This window comes from Hemibagrus wyckioides, linkage group LG08, assembly GCF_019097595.1.
Source record: "Hemibagrus wyckioides isolate EC202008001 linkage group LG08, SWU_Hwy_1.0, whole genome shotgun sequence".
Taxonomy (NCBI): Eukaryota; Metazoa; Chordata; class Actinopteri; order Siluriformes; family Bagridae; genus Hemibagrus; species Hemibagrus wyckioides.
In genome coordinates, this window is record NC_080717.1 from 8,810,938 (window position 1) to 8,834,614 (window position 23,677).

Genomic DNA, 23,677 nt, shown 5'->3' on the forward strand with positions numbered 1-23,677 from the left:
GCCTGATCAGTGTACATCCCCTAACTGCTATTCAGTGAAATTGTTTTGTATTGAAATTACATATCAGAAAGTCTTTTTATGCCCTCACTCACATCTGACTATAAAAAATTGATGAATCAGCACATCTTTTTTTTTTTCAATTACTTTAAGCAAATATCGTCTGCGAGTCTGATGAATTTGTCCAGAGGTGGACAAAATAATTAAAACACAAGTTGAATTATATAAAAAACAAAAAGCAAATAAATAAATAACCAAATGTATTTATGGTGTTCCACAGTTAATAACAAAATTAACAAAAATGACAGTGGACAAGAAAATGCAGAGCAACCCTGCTGTTCAAATTCCTCATCATGAGAGAGAAAGCAACCTCTTACAAGGTGATGACAACTACCTGTCTGATGGGGAGAACATCTTTTTTCCGGGTCCTCTGATGAGGTGAGTGCTTATTTCTCCTCTGAGATAACACACACACACACACACACACACACACACAAACTGAACATTCAGCAGGAATGTTTGGAAACATATCATCAGCTGGTCAAGGTGTATGTTCAATAATCTGTATCCATCCATTACAGCAGTAAGATCCAGATGGAGGACGTGATGCGTTTTATCCAGAGGAAATCCCAGGAGTGCCTACAAAAGGTGGAGGAACCTGACCAGAAGGAGACCTATTTCTTCTGGAAGGTGATGGAGCTGCGTTGCAGCAAAAATGGAGTAAGCGTTTTAGTTGACTTTCACAGCAAAATTACTCACAATAAAAGCAGCAAGAGATTTAATAAGCTAAATTTGTCAGCATGAATAAATATACTGTGTCTAGAGTAGTGATGGAAGTTAAGCATGTTTCTTTTACAGAAAGCAGAGCTGGCAGATGCTGCAACTGTCCTTTTCAAGAACTACAGGCTTCTGAAGAAAAGGGTATAAACTTGTCATTTTATGTTGTAATATGTTATATTAGCTATACCTTTGTTTATTAATGCATCAGCATCACCATCTGTCTACTTTTTGTGTTGTTTTTGCTTTATTTGTTGCTGTCTAATGTGCCAATTCCATCTACAGAGAGCGGTTAAGAACCAAGATAGCTGGTGTCTTTCGCTGGCGAAACTTTTGTGCTCTGCCGACCCAGAAGACGAGATATTGGATGCTCTGATTCGAATGGGACAGGACCTTGGTATGAATAACATAAACAATATTCTAGGAACTTCACATGTTGTGATCGGATCATGAACTCTGGACTGTTGCACTGACCCAAATCCTTACATGCATGTTTGGTCTTTCATCTGCAGACTCCAGAGGACTGACCTATGCTGCACAGCTGTGCTACGTAGCTGCAACGGAGGAGTTGCAGATTTTACAGAGCCCCAGCTTTGAGCTCATTGGCTGTAACAGGTATTGTGTGTGTGTTCGTGTGTGAGAGCGCTTGGGTATGATTATTCTTCTGACTTGCTACTAAGACACTTTTCTCTTTGTACAGTCTGCCAATCAGGCAATCAGCCATAAGGGAAGCAATTGAACGAACGGAGGTGTATGAATACATATGCTCGCTGACCACAGGGCTTCCCCAGCCAAATTTCCAAGTTAGAATTTCTCTTTTTATTCCTTTTTAATATTCTTTTTACCAAACTTAAGGATGAACTTTTTTGCTAAGATGGAATGACTCCGTCTGTCTTAGATCTTCAAGTGCTATCACGCCAGCAGGCTAGCCGAGCTCGGCCTTTTCGACCAAGCCCTCGAGTACTGCGAGGCCATCGCTACAGCAATTGCTACTTTACCACGGCAAATCACCAAGACCACGATGAAAATGACCATTGCGGTAAATATGATTATTGATACTTGTAAAATGATTCCAAGGTTTTATATACAAAATATTTAGTCGGTTTATTTTCCGTCTGTCTCGTAGCTGTCTGAGAAGCTACACCAAGGGAAGGAAGAAGAACCGGAGTGGCTGGTAAACCTTCGTCAGCTGTACGCGGATGGAGTGTATAAGCTGAAGAACTCCGAACGTGGCCTCATGACTAGTGAGATGTTCAGTCTCCAGCGTCCACGTCAGGAAGGCCACATTACACCATGGGGTATGTTCATCCACCATTTGGACATAAAACTGTACCTAAAGAATCACACAGCAAAGAATTTACAGTAATGATTTAAAGTCCGGTAAAGATTTTTAGCACACGTCTGTCAGATCTTTAACACATTACACTGGGCCAAAACAGTCTAATCAGCTTCATATATTTTGCCTGAAAAGGTTTATTAAAAGGTTTGAATTTAATATGGTCATATTTATATAAAGTGTACGTTAGTCTTTGGGTAAGAGACAGAAGGGATCAGAGCTTAGGTAGTTGAAAAGATGATTTCAGATTGATTTTTCAAGACGACACACTTCTTATTTGTTACTGAATGATTGTATATTTGTTTAACAGAGGTGTTTGAGTCCCTGTACACTCCGGGAGAGCTGCTGGGTGAAGGAGGCTTCGGGAGCGTCTGTGCAGGAGTCCGTAATGCTGACGGAAAACAGGTAAGCGGACTGCACATCTACAGTTCATTTGCACTAATCGACACAATTCATCACAACTTATATGTCTTAGTGAGGTTTTCTATAAGAATGTAATTATGTGTTGTATATGCGAACAGGTTGCCATTAAATACGTGGGGAAGGAAATGAATGAAGCTTTCATCACCATTGTAAGTAAACTTCCTTTACTTCTGAAGTTATGTGTGGAATTATGTGTCAATTACTAATCCAAGCCTTTTATACTGTAACATTTCTGTTTACCATAATTTAGACCTAATCACTCCGCACCCATGCTAAGTGTGTCTGTTTATATTTCAAGCCTGGAGAGACAAACAGCCTTCCTCTGGAAGTTGCTTTAATGCAAATGGTGTCCAAGCCATATTGCCATGAAAATGTCTTGGAGCTGATCGAGTGGTTCGAGATGTCGGACTGCTTCATCTTGATCCTGGAGAGACCAATCCCCTGCACAGACCTCCGAAAATTCCTAAAAGGTCACAAAGGGCGACTGTCTGAATCACTGGCAAAACACATCATGCGTCAGGTGGTTCAGGCCGCTCGCCACTGCTCTGAATGTGGTGTCCTGCACCGTGACATCAAGCCGGAGAATATTCTCATCAACACCGACACACACCAGCTGAAGCTGATAGACTTTGGCTGTGGTGATTTGCTGCAGGACACCCCCTACAGATATTATGCAGGTAAGCACATCATAGGTCTTGGAAAGAATAAAAACATGCAGTGGAGAACCATTTTTGTGACGTTGCTCCTTCTGTCTTTTTCACTCAGGAACTAGAGCTTACTTCCCACCTGAGTGGATATGTGAGGGCGAGTATATGGGTGATCATGCTACCGTCTGGAGTCTGGGAGTTCTACTGTTTGACATGGTATGTGGAGAACTGCCCTTCTGGTGTGAGAAGGACATCGTTGCCCGGGACTTGCACTTTGCTAACGACCTGTCCGAAGGTGAGAAAGTCCAAACACATCAAGTTTAGATATGTATAGTAATGTTGGAAAACTTGCCTTTCACAATAAATGAATCATATTAATTGATTTTCCAAAATCTAGAATGTCTGACTAAATGTCTCTCTCATCACTACACACAGGTTGCCGTGACCTGATCCAGTGGTGTCTGGAGCTATATCCTCACTGGCGCCCAACGTACGAGCAAATCCTCAGCCACCAGTGGTTTGAGGAACCTAAGAAGAATGTCAAGGTGAGTCAGTGAGAAGAGATTAGACCGTAATATATCGAGCAGAAACATGCTATTACAGATTACATGGCTTGTACTGCTCAGTAACAGAGATTGGTGTGCTTACCTGATTATATGAGATTACACAAATCTAATCACATAGAGGCTCAAAATAAAAGAGATTATCCTTGATAAAATAGTTTTCAATGAGATCATCTAGAAGTAAAGCTAACAACCCATTAACACACAAAGTAATCTGTGGCTATAGAAATGTTCAGCTCAAAAATAACACTAAGAAATATGTAGAACACGTTCATTTCACTCTTCTATTCTAGGAAAGTGAAGGCTGTTTCTGTTTAATTCATTTCTGAAGATGTGTTTGCATTACATGCAGTCAAATATTAGGCATATCCAGTATGATTTATGACGTGTGAATTAAGTATGTACAATACTTTTTTCTGGTACAGAACCTGTGTCCTCTTCCTGAGAACATCATCACGCCATGGGGTATGTTAGAATCCACCATTTCCAAAAACGTTGCTGTAATGTGTTGCTAGTGAATGTATAACTTTTCTGCAGATTTTCTTATTTCAGCTTGATTTGAATGATGGTCTGTTTGTTTAACAGAGGTGTTTGAGTCGTTGTACACCCCGGGAGAGATGCTGGGTGAAGGAGGCTTTGGGACAGTCCATGCGGGAATCCGTAATGCTGATGGCAAGCAGGTCATTAGACTGTGCATGACATCTACAGTCCATTTGCACTTAGTAACCATTGTTAAGCGTTTGAAAAATGATCGATGTCCCTGAGGGACAATCCCAGGGTTAAACAATAACACTTGCCTGATTGTCTGGGGCAAAAATAAAACACACTATGTCAGAACAGCCGAGTTAAAAAAATCATAGATTTTGCAGGGAACTGTTTAGTAACTGAACTATGTAACTGATACCACTGTGACGTATTTAAATGTTTAATCTTCAGCAAATGCTGAAAATTGGTCTGATTCAGTTGTGTGTTCAGTCAACGTAAAGAAACCGCATTATTTAGTGTCAATCATCTGCAAAGTGAGAATTGCAGCAAACTGTTGGCAAAATGGGAGTATGAGGCTAAGCCAGTCTGAAGCCTATTGGAATAGATTCATTTTATTTCTGATCACAACTCTGTAGAAATTATGAATTGTATATGTTCTGTTCATGTTTTACAATAAGAATGTGCATGTTTCTTTATGTCTGAACAGGTTGCACTGAAATATGTGGAGAAAAAACCAGAAGATAAATTCATCACCATTGTAAGTAAACTTCTACTTCTGAGATTCTTCTGCAGAGACGACATAGAGTCCAAATAACACCCACCTGATAGACCAAATGATGTGTCCGTTTACTCAGTCCTACTAAAATAATCCTAAACTACTTACCTTCAACTTACAGTTCACATTCAGATTGTATTCCCTATCATCCATAATAGATATCTGAATCATTACCAGTTCATACCTTCGTATTGTATCATCTCTGATTCAGTAGTTTAGAAGAATTCGCTCCAGTCCAGGACTAACTGTATCTGTTCGTATTTCAGCCTGGAGAAACAAGCAGCCTTCCCCTGGAAGTTGCACTAATGAAAAAGGTCTCCAAGCCGCTTCCTTGTGACAATGTGCTGGAGTTGATTGAATGGTTCGAGATGTCCGATTGCTACATCTTGGTCCTGGAGCGACCCAGCCCATGCATGGACCTCCAGCAGTTCCTTAAACATCACGACGGCAGATTGTCAGAAGCACTGGCTCAGAAAATCATGAGCCAGGTGGTTAAAGCCGCTCGCCACTGTTGTCAAGCCGGTGTTTTCCATGGTGACATCAAGGCGAAGAACCTTCTCATCAACCCTGACACGCTGGATGTGAAGTTAATCGACTTTGGCTGTGGAGCTCTGCTCTCTGACACGCCCTACACAGAATATGAAGGTAAGTGCATAATAGGTAGGAGACAGAATCAAAGAGAACGAAGTGAAGTTTCAACAGTGCTGACGGTGCTCCTTCTCTCTTTTTTGCTCAGGAACTTGGAGTATCTCTCCACCTGAGTGGGTGTGCGATGGAGAGTATTTCGGATATCCTGCCACCATTTGGAGTCTGGGAGTTCTCCTTTTTTACCTGGTCTGCGGACACATGCCCTTCCATAATGAGGATGACATCTTTTACAGGAAGATGTACTTTGCTCCCGGCGTGTCTGAAGGTGAGGAAATGTAGAAGCATCACCATTTAGAACTGCTGAAGTTTGTGAAACTGGCATTATAAGATGAATTGATTTTTGAATAATATTAATATCTATCTAAATGTCAAAGCGCTAGCTATAATATCTCATCACTGCACACAGGTTGCCACAATCTGATAAATTGGTGCCTGGACTTGGAACCTGAATGTCGGCCCACATTTGAAGACATCTTAAGCCATGAATGGTTTAAATCTGGTGAAGGATCTGAGTGAAGGCGGAGCTGTTGAAGACCCTCGAAAGAAAGAAACAACCAAACATGAATGTATATATAAATGTATATACTGTATACACAAATAAATGTATATATAAATAAATTCCATTGTAGCACCAATTATTTTCTTATTTAGCCATGGATCATTGTCCTGTTGCATATTCCACTTTCACTCCAGCCTAAGCTGGGTTAGCGTTAGGGTTAGGGTTATCTGCCTCTTCAATTTGTCATAAATTTTCTTCTTGTGGTCACATCCAGGAAGGTTGGACACAGTCCAGTGGACCTTAAGCTTCTGAGTAATGTGCAACTGTAGTCAGAGGAATATCAAGCTGTTTGGAGATGGCCTTTAACATGCTTGTCTATAATTTTCCTTCTAATCTCCTGAGACAACTCTCTCCTTAGCTTTCTGTGCTCCGTGTTCAGTGTGGTGCGCACCATGATACCAAACAGCACAGTGACTACTTTTCACCCTTTAAACAGGCAGACTGACTGACTACAAGTGTGAAGACACCTGTGATGCTAATTATAGGACACACTTTAGTTGAACGTGTCAATCTTTTCGAGTTCAAAAGCATTGTCTGATTTTCATTTGTCAATTTTCAGTACAATTTTATTCATCATTACTTTTCACTGTCCATTGTGGGTTTTTCTTTCTTTAACGGAAGGGTAGCAACAATTTTGTCCATGTGTGCACATGAGCTTCGGATGAAAGACAAAACAGTCAGTAATCACACCGAGGTCTTTTTCTGCTGAACATAAGAAAGCTTACTTGCACAAGGCAACGTGATCAGGCTTCAATTCAGTTTCCTTATAAACATCGCATGTGAAACCTCACACATACATAATGCTAATGTGCTTATTAGGAACAGGATTACTTCAGATATTCTTCAAGGATCTGTTCTTCAGTTACGGTGACCAATACCACCAGAATGAGTCTGGAGAAGAACAGCTCCTGCTCCCACCTGACCGGCGTCAACCTGAATCTCAAACACAAGACCACTTTGGGGAGCTGCTAACACAGAAGCAGCAGTCAACAACAACTTCACTTTCTCAAACGCCTTTTGACAACGTGGGGTCCACTCAAACTTAGCAGAGTTCTTTAAAATATTAGTCAGTGAACAGATGACCGATGAAAAATTGGGACAAAAACTGTGATAGTAACTGGCCATCCCAATAAACCTCATGAGCTCTTTTTGATCACAAGGGGCAGGGAAATTATCGATCGCGCTTATTTTAGCATGCAAAGGGCGCACCACACCTTGGCCCACCTCGTTTCCCGAGTAAGAACCCGTTGCCTGTGCAAAATCACATTTAGCCAAGTTCACCGTCAAATTAGCCTCCACTAAACGCCGAAATAAATCTCGTACCTGTGTGAAGTGCTGATCCCAGCTATCGCTATAAACTATAACGTCGTCCAAATAGACCGCGCAGCCTTCCAAACCAGAGACTACACGATTCATTAATCTCTGAAATGTAGCTGGAGCGTTGCGTAAACCAAAGCTCATGACAGAATAGGAGTACAACCCTGAAGAAGTTATAAAAGCAGTAATTTCCTGTGCCCGAGGTTTCGAAGGCACCTGCCAATATCCTTTAAGTAAATCAAATTTACTAACATACCTTGCCGAGCCCACTTGGTCAACGCAGTCCTCCAATCTCGGGAGGGAAAAGCGTGAGGTTTGGTGATTTCCAACTTTAGACGTTTTTCAAAATGGACACGATAAAAGCGCTGATGTAGAGGTGAAGCATCACCCACATCCACGTAGTGCTCTATTAAATGAGTTTTTGATGGAACATCCCCAAACAATGACAAAAACTCACGTATCAGCTGTGACAACTCTGCTTGTTGCAAAACGGATAAATGAGACAAGAAATCTTTCAAGGTCTCAGAATTTTTCAGTCGAGGTTGTATTACAGCATCGTCTACAACCTTAATCTCTCCTATACCAAAGACTGACCCATCCCATCTGTCACAGGACTAACCAGAGCGGATGATTTAACATCAGTTGGTTGACAATCGCGGGAGAAAAAAGGTTTCAGTAAATTTACATGACAGACTTGGGTTATTTACTTTCTGTCTGGAGTTGCGATTTCATAATTAAGATCAGACAGTGCACGCACAACAGTATAGGGTCCCACAAATTTCGCACAGAACAGAGAATCCACAAACGGAAGCAATGCCAAAACCTGATCCCCGGGATTAAATACACGCTTTTCAGACTGGCGATCAAAAAGCTTTTTCATCTTAATCTGCGCCTTTTCCAGATTTTTCCGTGTTGTTTGACCAGCTAAAAACAAACGTCTTCTAAAACCGTTTACATACAGTATCATATACACTGATCAGGTATAACATTATGACCACCTGCTTAATATTGTGTTGGTCCCCCTTTTGCTGCCAAAACAGCCCTGACCCATCGAGGCATGGACTCCACTTGATTCTTGAAGGTATGCTGTGGTATCTGGCACCAAGATGTTAGCAGCAGATCCTTAAAGTCCTGTAAGTTGCAAGGTGAGGCCTCCATGGATCGGACTTGTTTGTCCAGCACATCCCACAGATGCTGGATTGGATTGAGATCTGGGGAATTTGGAGGCCAAGTCAACACCTCAAACTCATTTTTGTGCTCATCAAACCATTCCTGAACCATTTGGGCTTTGTGGCACGGTGCATTATGTCGGAGAAAATTATATGCCTAGCTTTAAGATAGCAATACCCTGCTTATCAGTAGTGTTTACCTATCCAAAATATTTAGCTATTGACTAGTAGCTGGCTTTGATTAATGCAAATTTATAATAATCATGTATAACCTTTATAATAAACATGCAAAACCATTAATATTAGTATACTGGTGTAATAACCACACTGAGACAGGAAGAAGGAAAGAGAAATTTATTGAAACATTAGGAGTTACAGCTCAGTCAGTCAGCCTATCCAGTGGGATCAGTGGGACCGGAGGGTCAGCTGTAGAAGAAGGGACCTCAGGTTCCTGAGGAGAAGTGGGAGAGTAATCAGTGGGAGAAACTGGAGGCGAATAGACAGGAGAAGATTGGGGAATATTGTGAATACTGTAAAGCAAAGGCACAAAGCCAGGAGAACGTTGGGGAACGTCAGGAGAGTTAGGAGGTGAAGAAGAGTCAGAGGAAGAATCATCAGAAGAGATCTCAATAGTCTGGATGCCTTGAGAGGTAGTGCGTGTCCAATGCCAGTAGAGGGTCTGAGTAGACTGATCACAGGTTTTGGGGTGAAATTGGGTGCTCTGATCGAGACAGAGGGCATCTCTCACGATATGGTGAGTAAGGTGAGAGGACTCGGGGATGGAGATGTCAGATAGGTGTTCCAGGAAACCAGTAAGCTCAATAGCCAGGCAAGACAGCCGATACTGGCGACAGCGTCGCAGAGCACCCCTGGGACTTCTTCGGAAGATAGCACGGCAGGCTGACTGAGCTAGAAGGAAAAATAGGGATGAGTGAGGTGCATATTGTGTGACTATGTAATCTTAAATAAAGCTTAGCAGACAATAAGAGTGAAACGCTTAAAAGCTCAAGGCCCAGGATATTGGAAACTCTTGCCTTGGGTTGACAGGGCAGTGGTAGACTGTTAGGGCAGTGTGACTTGGTCTATGGTAGTGAAGAGCATTGGCGGGAAGGATATGAGACAGCATAATGGGAAGGCTTATTTAAAAAATAGAAACGCATCTAACTTAGATCAAGCAGATAAAGAAAGATCAATATGACACAGAGGAAGAGGTCAGGGTACTTACACATAGTTGTGGAAGGCAGCGTATGAGGTCGGGATGATCCAAGGAAGCAGCTTGGGAGGTTGCGGTCAAATGAAGTTGATAAGGAAGCAGCGCTTATAAGTAAGCGCTATTTTTTCTTGAAATCGGCTGACTTAGCCTGAAAACAAGGGAAACTTGAGAGGAGGAAAAATTGACGTCATCAAGGGGAGGATGATATTAATTTAGGGGCGGTATCGGTACAAGTAGGAAAATAATGGGAAATGGCAAAAGTATGTAAATTATGTAGCCATACATTGAATATAATGGGAAATTGCTGGAAATATTTAAATTAGAGAAACGGGTATAAGTAGAGGGGAATTTCTCAGGGATTTTATAAACCAGCTGCTCTCTTCATAAATGCATGTTGTTGACTGCATGGCTGAATAAAGAAACCTGCTTCTTCTCATCTGCTGACTGAGATCTCCTTTATTTTGGCTAAGTTTTTATAGTTTATTGAGTTCATTGGGTAAGATTATGGAAAGCTAAGAGAAATAGACACAATCTAAAAATTCCACCCGGTGATATGTCCACTCGGAGGGGGCTCTGAGTTCCGACAATTACCCTGCTGAAAGAGGCCACAGTCATCAGGGAATACCGTTTCCATGAAAGGGTGTACATGATCTGCAACAATGCTTAGGTAGGTGGAACGTGTCAACATCCACATGGATGGCAGGACCCAAGGTTTCCCAGCAGAACATTGCCCAAAGCATGACACTGCCTCAAATCCTTACATAGGTCCATTTTTCCTGCTTCTAACACATCAACTTTGAGGACAAAATGTTCACTTACTGCCTAATATATCCCACCCACTAACAGGTGAGTGAATTGTACTCAAAGCACTAAATTTTAAATGCTCTAATATAAGATACACAAATTTGTATGGTCCTATCAAGCTGACAAACACATGAACATGATGAACAGGACAATACTGACTGACCACAACTCTCTCAGTGCAGTACGATCATGTGACAGTCACGTGACTAGCCGATGCTTAAGTATTCACTATTTCAGGCTAGTTAAGCAGTAACAGCAAAAGGTTTTTGCTTGAAAAGAAAAAGAAAAAAGAAAATGATGGAAACTCTGGGATGTTAATGTTGTGGTCAATTCTTTTGACCGCAGTGTATATCTGAGGTAGATACGAAAGCTGTTTTTTATATAAGTAACAACTGGCTTTTTTTTACCCATGATCAGAATGCTGTGATAAGGTTAGCAGTTATTGTGCTGTTGTATAAAAAGAAATAAAAAACACATACACGAAATAAACCACTGATTTATTACTGACCATTTCACCTGTAACGAGTGAAATAAGCTGTGGCTCCTTTAAGAGCAGGGCGCCATTTTGTTTTTTTGTGTTGTGGTCAGTCTGCAGTCACGTGAGCCGCGAGTACAGCATGAGTGCGGCTCCGATGTTTTTATTTTCATTTCTGTTGCTCATTTAATTTGTCTTCTTTAAATAAATAACACTGTTGCTAGTAAAAAATAAAAACCCCTCGAGATGTGAAATGCGACCTGTGTGAGCTTCGTGTGATTTCTGCTGCAACTTGAGTTAGGCGAGCGATCCCTTACGTTAATGCTAACTCAGCGCGTTACATACACACAGAAGAGGACAACAAACACGAGGCTCATTTTGTGTCTTTTTTTTTATTTGTTTTCTTTAGCACAGAGATATCTCGATCTGTACACCATCAGAAATCTGCTGGGGAGTGGAGGCTTTGGATCAGTGTACGAAGGTGTTCGTAGGAAAGATGGACAGCAGGTAAATGCCTGTGCAAATCCTGCAGATTGCACTGGTCAACACAATACATGAACTGTAGAGCGTAATGAGGTTAATGACATGAGCATTGTCCAGATTTTTGCATGTGCACTTTCTCCAAAAACTTTCTCTGGTTGTCATTTCATTGTAGGGCATCCCTAAAATAAGATTAGATAAAACTTCATTAATCCCGGCACTAGTTTTAAGCCTGTGTTTATGATTTCTGGGTCACGTGATCTCGTTTCTGTTTTCCCCACGTGTTATTTGTCCCACCTTTTTCACTGTTCTGTTCGCACCTTCCGCCCTCACCTTTTTGAAAGTTTTCCATCTGTCCACTGCTACACTTCACAGGGGTGTTTTGTTTTTGTTTTGTTTGTAGGTTGCCATTAAACACCTCCGTAAGGACGGCTCGGACCTGTACATCACCGTTGTAAGTAACCTTACTTGACTGCTGTGATAGTAGCAATAAAGTCCTGTTTACAATTGATTTAAAGACCAAAACTATGCAAAACTAATGCACCTTGCTGTCATTTTCCGGTATAAGAATCCTAGATGCTGCATTAGTTACTGTTCATGACTACTTTCATAAGTCAACACCCCCACCCCAATCAGACAGTTAGGGTCAATAACTAGATTACATCAAATCACATATAAGCAACAACATATTCATTATAAATTGATCAAGTAACATGATGTGAGCTAAAGGTAACTGATCCTTCAAACTGGTGTACTTTCACCATGGTAACACATCTTACTGGACATCACATGACCTCCGGGATATCACATACATCAGTGAAGAACTGAGATTGAGATGAAGAAACGCTTCTTGAAAAAGCAATGAATTATTTATCATTAGACAAATCGCCTGGTTCAGATGGATTGACGAGTAACTTCTATAGGCATTTTTGGATATATATTAAAGACCTTGTTTTTCATATGTTGAAAGAAATATCTGAATCCCATATTCTTCCGACTACTATGAACCAAGGGATTATCACTCTCATCCCTAAACCTGGAAAAAATCCAAAATTAATAGACAATCTCAAAGAAGGCCCATAACTCTGCTTAATAATGACTATTAAAGTTTTAACTCATATTTATGCTAACAGATTAAAAATTGGAGTTTCACAGATTATTTCAGAGACACAGTCAGGTTTTTTGAAAGGCCGCTCAATTCACAATAATATACGACTTGTGCTTGACTTACTGGATTATAATTATTTAATCGTAGATTGTTTCATTTTATTTCTAGATTTTTTAAGGCTTTTGACATGATTGAACACAAATTTATTTTCGTACTTTAGAATTACTTGGTTTTGGAGAAAACTTTATTAATCTAGTTAAATTAATTTATAAAGACACAAATAGCACAGTTAGGGGGACTAAAATCCCTTGACATTGAGTGTATTAATGGTATGATTAAGACAAACTGGCTAAAATCCTTTTTGAAAAATGAAAATAGTTTTTGGTTTCATATCCCTAGCCAAATATTTATGAAAGTTGGAGGTATCCATTTTTTTCCTTAGATGTGATTATGACCCTGTTAAGTTATCAGTGTTTCATCAACAGGTCTTACTTTATTGGAAAATGATCTATAAGCATAATTTGAGTCCTCATAATGTCCCTCTATGGAACTGTAGATATGTTGTGTTTAGGAACAAATCTATATTCTACAAAAACTGGTGGGAGAAAGGAGTATGGTCTGTCATGCAAATGTCTTTTGAAACTTTTAGTTCCAAATTTAATTTATTTGACAGAAAACAATATGATAACATCATCAAAGCTATCCCACAGTCTATAGTTCAGATATCTTGGAGTTTATCTGAAAATAATGTAACACCTCGTCTTCCTCGGCTATTGGTGAATGGAGTTTCTATTACTAACATAAATTTGTCCAATACTATAATCCGGAATGCTTTTGTTAATGAACTATATCCCTTTTTACCAATATTTGCTTTTTTTACATCATAGTTTACTGTTATTATACATCACAGTGCACTATTATTATAGTGTTATTATTTACGATTTACAATCTAAGAGGGCTGGTAATTGTACAGAATTGCATGTTGTTCATTTTAATTCGTTTCGATTTTTTGAATTATTGTACATTATGATTTAATTATTATTCAGTTTAGCTTGCTGAATTTAACTTTCACAGATGTTCGACTACTGAAGCCTCAAAAATCTCGTAAGGCCATGGCAGTTTTCCAGCACAGGTGTGTGTCCCTCTGCAGCTGGGGACAGACCTGCTCCTCAACAGAGGGTATGTATAGAAAAGACATAAAGCCATACCATGTAATCTATAGGTTGCGTGTCAACTGACAGTGTTTTTTTAATGTTACAGATAAGTAAATGTCCAGTGCAGGCCTGTGGACACTCATCACTTTTCTTCAGATTCTCCCACTCAAGTTATGGAGGAGAATTTGGTATGTAAATATCTCAGTATATTATATCTGAAATATCTCTCCTAAACTCTTTACCCATTGCTTAAATTTTACTGCCATATATGTAGACTGTTAATGTATATTTTTTTCATCATGTTGTTTTAGGCATACCGGCGCAAGCTGGTGCTGTTCCCATCGAGCCCAGCACTTCTATCAAGCACGGTCCCCACACCGAACCCACATTCGGACTCTGGACATGGACCCTGGACCCTCGGCAACCAGCACTCCCCAGCCCAGCAGCACTCCACCCTACGTGATGGTCCATCAGCCGAGACGTGTTCCTCCAACAGCATTCAACCACCTGTGCCACGTCAACTACGTGCATACATTAGGTGAGTGGAAGGCCAACACTTGCAGAAAGTGTGGACATCAGCAACTGGACATAGCCAGGACAAGGCCAGAATTTATTGTCCAGTGACAGAGACGATGACAAAAGCAGTTGCTCAAAAAAATTAAGAAAATATAGATATGTTGCATATAGCGCTTGTATTCTTACAAAGTTATATGTATATTTTATATTGAAATATTTGATGTTTAAATATTATTTTTCTCTTTTGTTTATAGTTTAATATATTGCTATTTTATAATTTGTTCCTGTATTTATTGTTAGGGTACATGTCATCTATTATTTGAATTGTATTTGCACATTATTCAACTGCTGCTATACGTACTGCATTGTCTCTTTGCACTGTCTTTTGTCTTGCACTGTTTGCACCAAGTTGCACACGATGTACTTTATGTAGCTAGGACAGCTTACTTTCTGTCCTTAGCTCTCTGTGTTGTTTTGTAATTATATGTTGTTGTGTTGTTTATGTAGCACCAGGGTCCTGGAGAAACGTTGTCTCATTTCACTGTGTACTGCATCAGCTATATGTGGTCAAAAGGACAATAAAAGCTTCTGGACTTGACTTGATTTGAATGTGTTCTTTGTTTAATCATTATTTATAAGTTTTAGGAGGTTACTGCATATTTAGGTGTGTGCTTTTTTCTTCCTTCCCCTTCTTCCCCATTTTTTCCCTTTCTTCCCCACCCGAAACAGACTATTGTTCCCACAGACAGACGATATCCATTGTTAAAAGCGCTACACAAATAAATTGAAATTAAATTCTAGTCTGCACTCTGGCACACTACACAGCAAGTTGTTTTGTGACGAGTCGTTTATCATTCTATATTGGATGTGTCTGTGAAGGTTGTGTGACGAAAACGTGTCGGTGCGCCTGACTGCCATCACGGTTCTGACTCAGTTAGTGCTAAAGGATGTGATGAAGGTCAAAGGTCAGGTCAGCGAGGTTGCTGCACTCCTGCTTGACCCTGAGCCACATATTGACAACCTTGCAGTCAACTTTTTCAATGAACTCGCTGCAAAGGTAGGCACTTATTTGTGAGTTGTACGTCTTGATGTACTTTTTATTTCTCTTTCTTTGTTTAGTCGTTGTTGGTTTCCTCTCTCAGGATAATGCCATCTATAATCTGCTGCCAGACATTATAAGTAGGCTGTCCGATCCAGAGAGAGGAATGAAAGAGGAGGACTTCAGCACTGTTATGAAGTAAAAAATTAATTTGGTATTTGGTTTGGTATTGCTTGGATTTTTGGTTAATATATTTGTAAATATGTAATTGATTAATTGTACTCATTTTGTCATAGGCAACTGTTTTCCTATATAACTAAGGAGAGGCAGACGGAGAGCTTGGTGGAGAAGCTCTGTCAGCGTTTCAGAACTGCAAAGTGAGTAGCAAAAATCAGTGTTTTCATTTCCCTTTCTACTAAAAAACTTTATTACAAAGAATATATGTACATAGTTTGTTATCATTTAGTAGAGTAGTGATGTGAATGTTTTAGCCAGGAGCTATAATGCTTTGGTGCAATGGTTCACTAAAGTTAGAAAATATAAACACTTGTCTGTTTGTGTTTTTGTTCAGGACCGAGCGGCAGTGGGCAGATATTGCTGTATCTCTGTCGCTGCTCTCCATGTGTGAGCGAGGCTTCAAGAAGCTACAGGAGTGCTGGGAGTGTTACAGTGATAAACTTACAGAGGATGCGGTTTACCAACCTCTGCTCTCCATCTTGGCCAAACTCCGCCGCAGAGCCGAGCCCCAGTTTAAAGTACGTTACACTCCACACAAGGATGTAGGCATATTCATAACTTTTCTCATGCCCTCCCAAAAATCCCTAACTTTGGTACTCAAGTACTGCAGGGTGAGAAGTGGAAACACTGAACAGTTAAAAATATAATGCAGTATATTTTCAACATATGCTTTTAAAAATTGCTTGTCTTATTGCTAATTGCTTGTTAGAAACTTTAAGATGGTTCCACACTGCTGACACTTTTACTGTTTATCTCCTGCAGTATTTTGTATTTGTTTGCATCTGAGCTGACCACAGGAGATCAACGCATATCTTCTTCTGCTTTCAGTTTTTCCCTTCAGGGGTGGCCGCAGCGAATCATCTCTCTCCACCTATCCCTATCTTCTGCATCCTCAACACTTACACCCACTCGCTTCATATCCTCATTTATTACATCCATATACCTCCTCTTTGGCCTTCCTCTTTTCCTCCTGCCTGGCAGCTCCATGTCCAACATTCTCCTACCAATATACTCACTCTCCCTCCTCTGGACATGTCCAAACCATCTTAACCTGGCCTCTCTAACTTTGTCCCCCAAACGTCCAACATGAGCTGTCCCTCTGAAGTACTCATTCCTAATCCTGTCCAACCGTGTCACTCCCAAAGAGAACCTCAACATCTTCAGCTCTGCTACCTCCAGCTCTGACTCCTGTCTCTGTCTCAGTGATACTGTCTCTAAACCGTACAGCATGGCCGGTCTCACCACTGTCCTGTACACCTTCCCCTTGATTCTCGCTGAAATTTTTCTATCACACAGAACTCCCGACACCTCTCTCCACCCATTCCAACCTGCCTGCACTCGCTTCTTTGCCTCTTTCCTACACTCTCCATTACTCTGGACTGTTGACCCCAAGTACTTAAACTCCTGTGCCTTCTTCACCTCTTCACCCTGTAATCTTACTGTTCCACTTCCCTCCCTGTCATTCACACACATGTACTCAGTCTTACTACGACTGACTTTCATTCCTCTTCTCTCCAGCACAAACCTCCACCTCTCCAGGTTTTCCTCCACCTGCTCCCTGCTCTCACTACAGATCACAATGTCATCTGCAAACATCATTGTCCAAGGAGACTCCTGTCTGACCTCCTCTGACAACTGGTCCATCACCATAGCAAACAGGAAGGGGCTCAGAGCCGATCCCTGATGCAGTCCCACCTCCACTCTGAACTCCTCTGTCTGGCCTACAGCACACCTCACCACTGTCCTGCTCCTCTCATACATGTCCTGCACCACTCTGACATACTTCTCTGCTACTCCTGACTTCCTCATACAGTACCACAGCTCTTTTCTTGGCACCCTGTCATACGCTTTCTCCAAGTCTACAAACACACAGTGCAACTCTCTCTGACCGTCCCTATACTTCTCCATCAGCATTCTCAGAGCAAAAATTGCATCTGTTGTGCTCTTTCTGGGCATGAAGCCATACTGCTGCTCACAAATTTCCACAACCTTCCTTAACCTAGCTTCCACTACTCTTTCCCATAGCTTCATTGTATGGCTCATCAACTTTATCCCCCTATAGTTGCTGCAACTCTGCATGTCACCCTTATTCTTAAAGATCGGCACTAATACACTTCTTCTCCATTCCTCAGGCATCTTCTCACTCTCTAAAACCCTGTTAAACAGACTAGTTAAAAATTCCACTGCCGCCTCTCCTAGACACTTCCAGACCTCCACCGGGATGTCGTCAGGACCAACTGCCTTTCCACTTTTCATCCTCTTCAAAGCCTTCCTGACTTCATCCTTTCTAATCTTATCTACTTTCTGTTCCACAGAGTTCACCCCTTCTACTCTTTGTTCCCTCTCATTTTCCTCATTCATCAGCTCTTCAAAGCAGGCTACTCCTTCCATCTCCTCTGTACACTCTCCTCACTTGTGAGCACCTTTCCATCTCTATCCTTAATAACTCTAACTTGCCACACATCCTTAGCCTAGCTAACCTATACAAGTCCTTCTCTCCATCTCTAGTGTCTAACCTAGTGTACAACTCATCATACACCTTCTGCTTGGCCTTAGACACCTCCCTCTTCACTCTGTGCTGTAACTCCTTGTATTCCTGTCTATTCTCTTCGGTCCTGTCCATGTCCCACTTCTTCTTGGCTAACCTCTTCCTTTGAATACTATCCTGAACTTCCTCATTCCACCACCAAGTCTCCTTATCTTCTTTCCTCCTTCCAGATGACACACCCAGCACCTTTCTTCCTGCCTCCCTGATCACTTCTGCTGTAGTTTCCCAGTCATCTGGCAGCACTACCTGACCACCCAGAGCCTGCCTCAACTTCTGTCTAAATTCCTCACAACATTCCTCCTTTTTCAGCTTCCACCACTTGGTTTTCTTCTCCATCTCTATCTTTGACCTCTGCTTACAGACCATCAAAGTCATCCTACACACCACCATCCTATGCTGTCTGGCTACACTCTCTCCCACTACCACTTTACAGTCACTAATCTCTTTCAGATTGCCTCTTCTACATAGGATGTAGTCTACCTGTGTGCTCCTACCTCCACTCCTGTAAGTCACTCTATGCTCCTCCCTCTTCTGAAAATAAGTGTTAACCACAGCCATGTCCATCCTCCTAGCAAAGTCCACTACCATCTGTCCTTCAAGGTTCCTTTCCTTAACTCCAAACTTGCCCATCACCACCTAATCACCTGTGTTCCCCTCACCAACATGTCCATTAAAATCTGCTCCTATCACCACTCTCTCACCTGTTGGAATAGTCTCTATCACCTCATCTAATTCACTCCAGAATCTCTCTTTCTCCTCTAACTCACAACCTACCTGTGGGGCATAACCACTAACAACATTCAACATCACCCCTTCAATCTCAAACTTCAGACTCATCACCCTGTCTGACACTCTCATCACCTCCAGAACATTCCTCACAAACTCCTCCTTCAGGACCACACCTACCCCATTTCTCTTACTATCCACACCATAATAAAACAGCTTGAATCCTGCTCCTATACTATGAGCCTTGCTACCCTTCCACCTGGTCTCCTGTACACACAGTATATCCACCTTCCTTCTCTCCATCATATCAGCCAGCTCTCTACCTTTCCCTGTCACAGCACCAACATTCAGAGTTCCTATTCTCAGTCCTACACTCTTACCTTTCCTCTTCTTTCTCTGTCTGCACACTCTCCTTCCTCCTCTACTTCTTTGACCAACAGTAGCCCAATTTCCATGAGCGCCCTGTAGGTCAACGGCGCCGATGGCGGTCGTTGTTAACCCGGGCCTCGACCGATCCGGTATGAAATTTAGAGTCCTGACGATTCGCATGGTTAAATTTGGCAATGTTTTACGCCGGATGCCCTTCCTGATGCAGCCCTCTCTATTTATCTGGGCTTGGCACCGGCACAGAAGTCACTGGACTGTGACCCCATGGCTAGATAAGGAGATCAACGCATATAGGCTGCACATTTTAAAGCACTATCCAAAAATCATTACCATTAAAATTATTTAAGTTAGATTTGACACTTGTTTTCCCCAATTAATTTTGTTTAACAATAACTAAATGCTTTTAATGAAAGATAAGATGAACACATTGATGGATTTTGTTTTTGCGTCGGTGGGGGTGGATATTTTTGAGTTCCAGTGTACTCTAGAGTTAAAATTTAGAGCTCTTTGGCAAAATCAATAAGTCTGATGGTAAATTCTATTTATTCTTTAACGTCTTTAACTGTACTCCCCTGCACACACCCACATTTGAATACCTCTGATATAATCTTCAGCTGATGCTGTTATTGAGGTGATTGCAAGATGTTGGTGATTCCATTAAAATGAATAGATTTTGTTAAAACCATATATTAAAAAACAAAGGTTTAAATGCAAAATGGAAACCACAAAATAATGAAAAACCTTTAAAATACATTTTCATAGCACTCTATTTACAATTATCCTTACCTTTCAAACTATATGTAAAGTGTCATTTTGATTATAAATGTTTGCTAAACTGTTTATGCTCCAATTTAATTGAATGTCTTATTGCTGTCCTCTAATGCCACAGGCTCAGGTAGAGGAGTTTGAGAAGAAGTTAACAGCAGTGCATACAAAAGGTCTGGAAGATGTGGAAAATGAAGAGCGAGAGCAGCAGCTGGAAAAGCAGAAAAACACTCCTGTGCCCAAGAGTGCTCGCAGACCAACACGAGGTAAGATGACACATTGCTGTTTCTCAAAATGATTTCCCTCACACACTTTCTGTGTGCCTGGTTTATTTATAGACACATCAACTGCAGCTTATTTTCGCACCTCTTGGTACCGTCTGAATGCCTGACTAACATTCTACACAAGGCAGGGGTTATCCCTTCTTTTAAATATGTATATTCTTTATATTCTTATCTATATTCTTTAATGCGCATCCAGGGCAAATAATTAATGTGACACATTCTGCATGTCACCATAACATCTTGAAAATAACATCTTGCAGGTCGTGGGAAATCCCAGATGGATGACAGTGACTTGGTGACCCCCAAAACCTCCCATGCTCGCCCCAAAACAGTCATCACCTTTAGCAGTGACGAAGAAGAGGAGGAAGAAGGTGAGATGGCAGTGCAAAGCTCCAGTCTTTAATAATTTGAGAAAACCTGTACACCAGAATGGACCAGAATAGCAACAAGGGACTGGACAAGCACCTGAGTTACCTGTATGGAAATGTAGAAATGGTCAAATCCTCCTGATATTAGGGAGAAACCGGTGTGACTCAGTTTAGGAATGTGAGGTGAGAAGGCTGTTTAGTTGTCTGGGTCTACCCCAGGGGTGGGTGAACAGATTGTGATCTGAGAGTTGTCCAGGGAGATCACAAAATCCTAACGTATGGATCTCCATGGATGAACAGCAGAGAGCAAAGGAGAGAATGAGTTGAGTGTCCTCAGCATAGCAGTGGCATGCATCTGATATTACCTTACTGAGAGAGCTGCTACAGAGGGAGAACTGACTTTCTATATCAAAATGAAATATTCTGACTTATTTTTTTGTCACTATATCTGTTTGTGGGATAATTGTATAATGTTTTATATTGTGTAAACTGGGTGTATGATCTGTGACACATACAGCTAAATTCATAATTGTGCTTCTTTCTTTTTTCTTTTTTTTAAGATGCTGTCATGGCAGAGAGTGAGACTCCAAAGGTCACCACCCCCATCTCACGTACCCGACGCACTCATCTACACCACTAGCCTTTCTTTTGGTTCCATCACCCAGGTCTCTGCTACCCTTTCCCCTGTTTTTATATTTCTATGTGTATGTTTATTCTGTCCATTCTGAAGGCACTATTTTTATGCTTTTTCTTATTTTTTTTTCTAATACTATACATTTTATCTCTTTATACAATGTTTCTAAACAGGTTAAAACAACAAGTTTGTAACATATCTGTCCTAGACTATATCATTATTACATCATTTGGAATAATGACTAATAAAAATAGCACACACACACACACACTCTCACTCAGGACTGAACTGTATACAACTCTCTGTCTCTCTCACACACATATACACACACACTCTCTCTCTTGACTGTGTGGATGCGCACACACACGCACACATAATTTATATTGTTCATTACTTATTGCACTACCTCCACCTGTCATCTGCTGCTATAGTTGTATTTGTTTATTTCTATTTGCACTACCTCAACCGCTGCTGCACAATATTTTTTTTTACATCATTTCATTTTATCTTATTTTATTTCACTTACATTCCATTACACATGTTCTTTTCTTTCTTTTTCGGCGCTAAGTGTCCTGTGTTCTTTTTGTGTTGTCTTTCTTGTATTTATTGTCTTTTGCACTGTCTTGTCTATGCTCTGTTTGCACCTAGCTGCACACTGTGCACTTTACGTGGCTAAGACAAACTTCTGTCCTAGCTCTGTGGTGTTGTTTTTTTGTGTTGAACTCTTTGTTGTTGTATGTTTATGTAGCACCAGGTCCAGGAGAAACGTTATTTCAATTCACTATGTACTGCGTCAGCTTTATGTGGTTGAAATGACAATAAAGCTTCTTGAATCTTGAATTGAATTGAATCTTGAATTGAATTGAATGAGACTCTCACAAGACTTTTCAAATTTCATGTGAAAGCAAATCTCTCCTCCCCTGCTATAAAGTAGACCAAAGCCTGTATAGCAGTGTAGTGTGGATTTGATCAGTATTATTAAATCAGTAGACGAGAAATACAGCAGTAGAGGATGACCTACTGCTCTGCCACCGTGATGCTGCACGACAGAAATACTATCCCATAAGGCAACGGGACCGGTGTTTCTTGTGGTCAAACAACGCCTGATTAAGTGGCTAATTTTTTGAAGGTTTAAGAAAGGGGGAAAAAATTAGCAATTTTTGATTTAAAAAAAATCTGCTTAATTGGACTTCATGATGTAATCCACTCAAATAATTGAGTTGATGGATTATTTCTGTCAATATTTCTGATAATTGAGAATTTTTTGTATTATTCACATATGTGTATATATGTATATAGATATATATATATATAATGTATATGTATGTATATACACTTCCAGTCAAAAGTTTGGACACACCTTTTAATTCAGTGTTTTTTGTTTAGGGATTTATTTTCTATATTCTAGAACAATACTGGAGATTTTTGTCCCCATTTTTCATGAGCTGAACTCAAAGATCTAAGTATCTTTTTCTATGTACACAAAAGGCCTATTTCTCTCAAATATTGTTCACAAATCTGTCTAAATCTGTGTTAGTGAGCACTTCTCCTTTGCCGAGATAATTCGTCCACCTCACAGGTGTGGCATATCAAGGTGCTGATTAGACAGCATGATTATTGCACAGGTGTGCCTTCGGCTGGACACAATAAAAGGCCACTCTAAAATGTGCAGTTTTATCACACAGCACAATGCCACAGGTGTCGCAAGTTTTGAGGGAGCGTGCAATTGGCATGATGACTGCAGGAATGTCCACCAGAGCTGTTGACCACCCGTGAATTGAATGTTCATTTCTCTACCATAAGCCGTCTCCAAAGGCGTTTCTGAGAATTTGGCAGTACATCCAACCGGCCTCACAACCGCAGACCCGCAACCGCAGTTGAGTAATTGTAAACATTTTTAATAATGTGTCTGTAAATAAATAGCTTTGATACAGCATTTCTGTAAACATGTAAATATAAAAAACTTTGATACAGCGTTTCTGTAAACATGTAAATATAAATGACTTTACATGTTTACAGAAACACTATTAAAGTTATATATATTTACATGGTTACTGAAACACTATTAAATATATATAACTTTAATACAGTGTTTCTGTAAACATATAAATATAAATAACTTTACAACATTGTGGCTTCTCTGTCTTCCTCATAGATCTGACACAAGTCACCCTCACGCTGATCTCTCCGGTCACCTGATGCTTTTCAGAAACTGAAAAATGTGACATTTATAGCTTTAAAG

General features: G+C 40.6%; 1 protein-coding gene and 1 long non-coding RNA gene across 2 annotated transcripts; both read left to right on the forward strand.

Annotated features, from left to right (window-relative positions):
* Nucleotides 1–11,314: 11,314 nt before the first annotated feature.
* On the forward strand, nucleotides 11,315–15,021 carry LOC131358098 (uncharacterized). The gene is made up of 5 exons (XR_009205346.1): nucleotides 11,315–11,696; nucleotides 12,073–12,123; nucleotides 13,852–13,956; nucleotides 14,038–14,119; nucleotides 14,243–15,021. It is a non-coding gene; the product is annotated as an uncharacterized LOC131358098 (long non-coding RNA).
* Nucleotides 15,022–15,337: 316 nt separating this feature from the next.
* LOC131357509 (condensin complex subunit 1-like) lies at nucleotides 15,338–21,697 on the forward strand. Its single transcript, XM_058396493.1, has 7 exons — nucleotides 15,338–15,504; nucleotides 15,590–15,684; nucleotides 15,783–15,863; nucleotides 16,058–16,241; nucleotides 20,274–20,415; nucleotides 20,694–20,804; nucleotides 21,362–21,697. The coding sequence occupies exons 1-7, from the start codon at nucleotides 15,400–15,402 to the stop codon at nucleotides 21,439–21,441; spliced, it is 798 nt and encodes a 265-aa protein (XP_058252476.1). The 5' UTR covers nucleotides 15,338–15,399; the 3' UTR covers nucleotides 21,442–21,697.
* The last annotated feature ends 1,980 nt before the right edge of the window (nucleotides 21,698–23,677 follow it).

What these genes read in the sequence shown, in the direction of transcription:
- LOC131357509 (XM_058396493.1), top strand. Translation starts at nt 15,400, where the DNA reads ATGAAGGTCAAAGGTCAGGTCAGCGAGGTTGCTGCACTCCTGCTTGAC. An exon ending in GACTTCAGCACTGTTATGAA is followed by an intron (nt 15,685 to 15,782) that starts GTAAAAAATTAA and finishes ATTTTGTCATAG; the next exon opens with GCAACTGTTTTCCTATATAA. An exon ending in CGAAGAAGAGGAGGAAGAAG is followed by an intron (nt 20,805 to 21,361) that starts GTGAGATGGCAG and finishes CTTTTTTTTAAG; the next exon opens with ATGCTGTCATGGCAGAGAGT.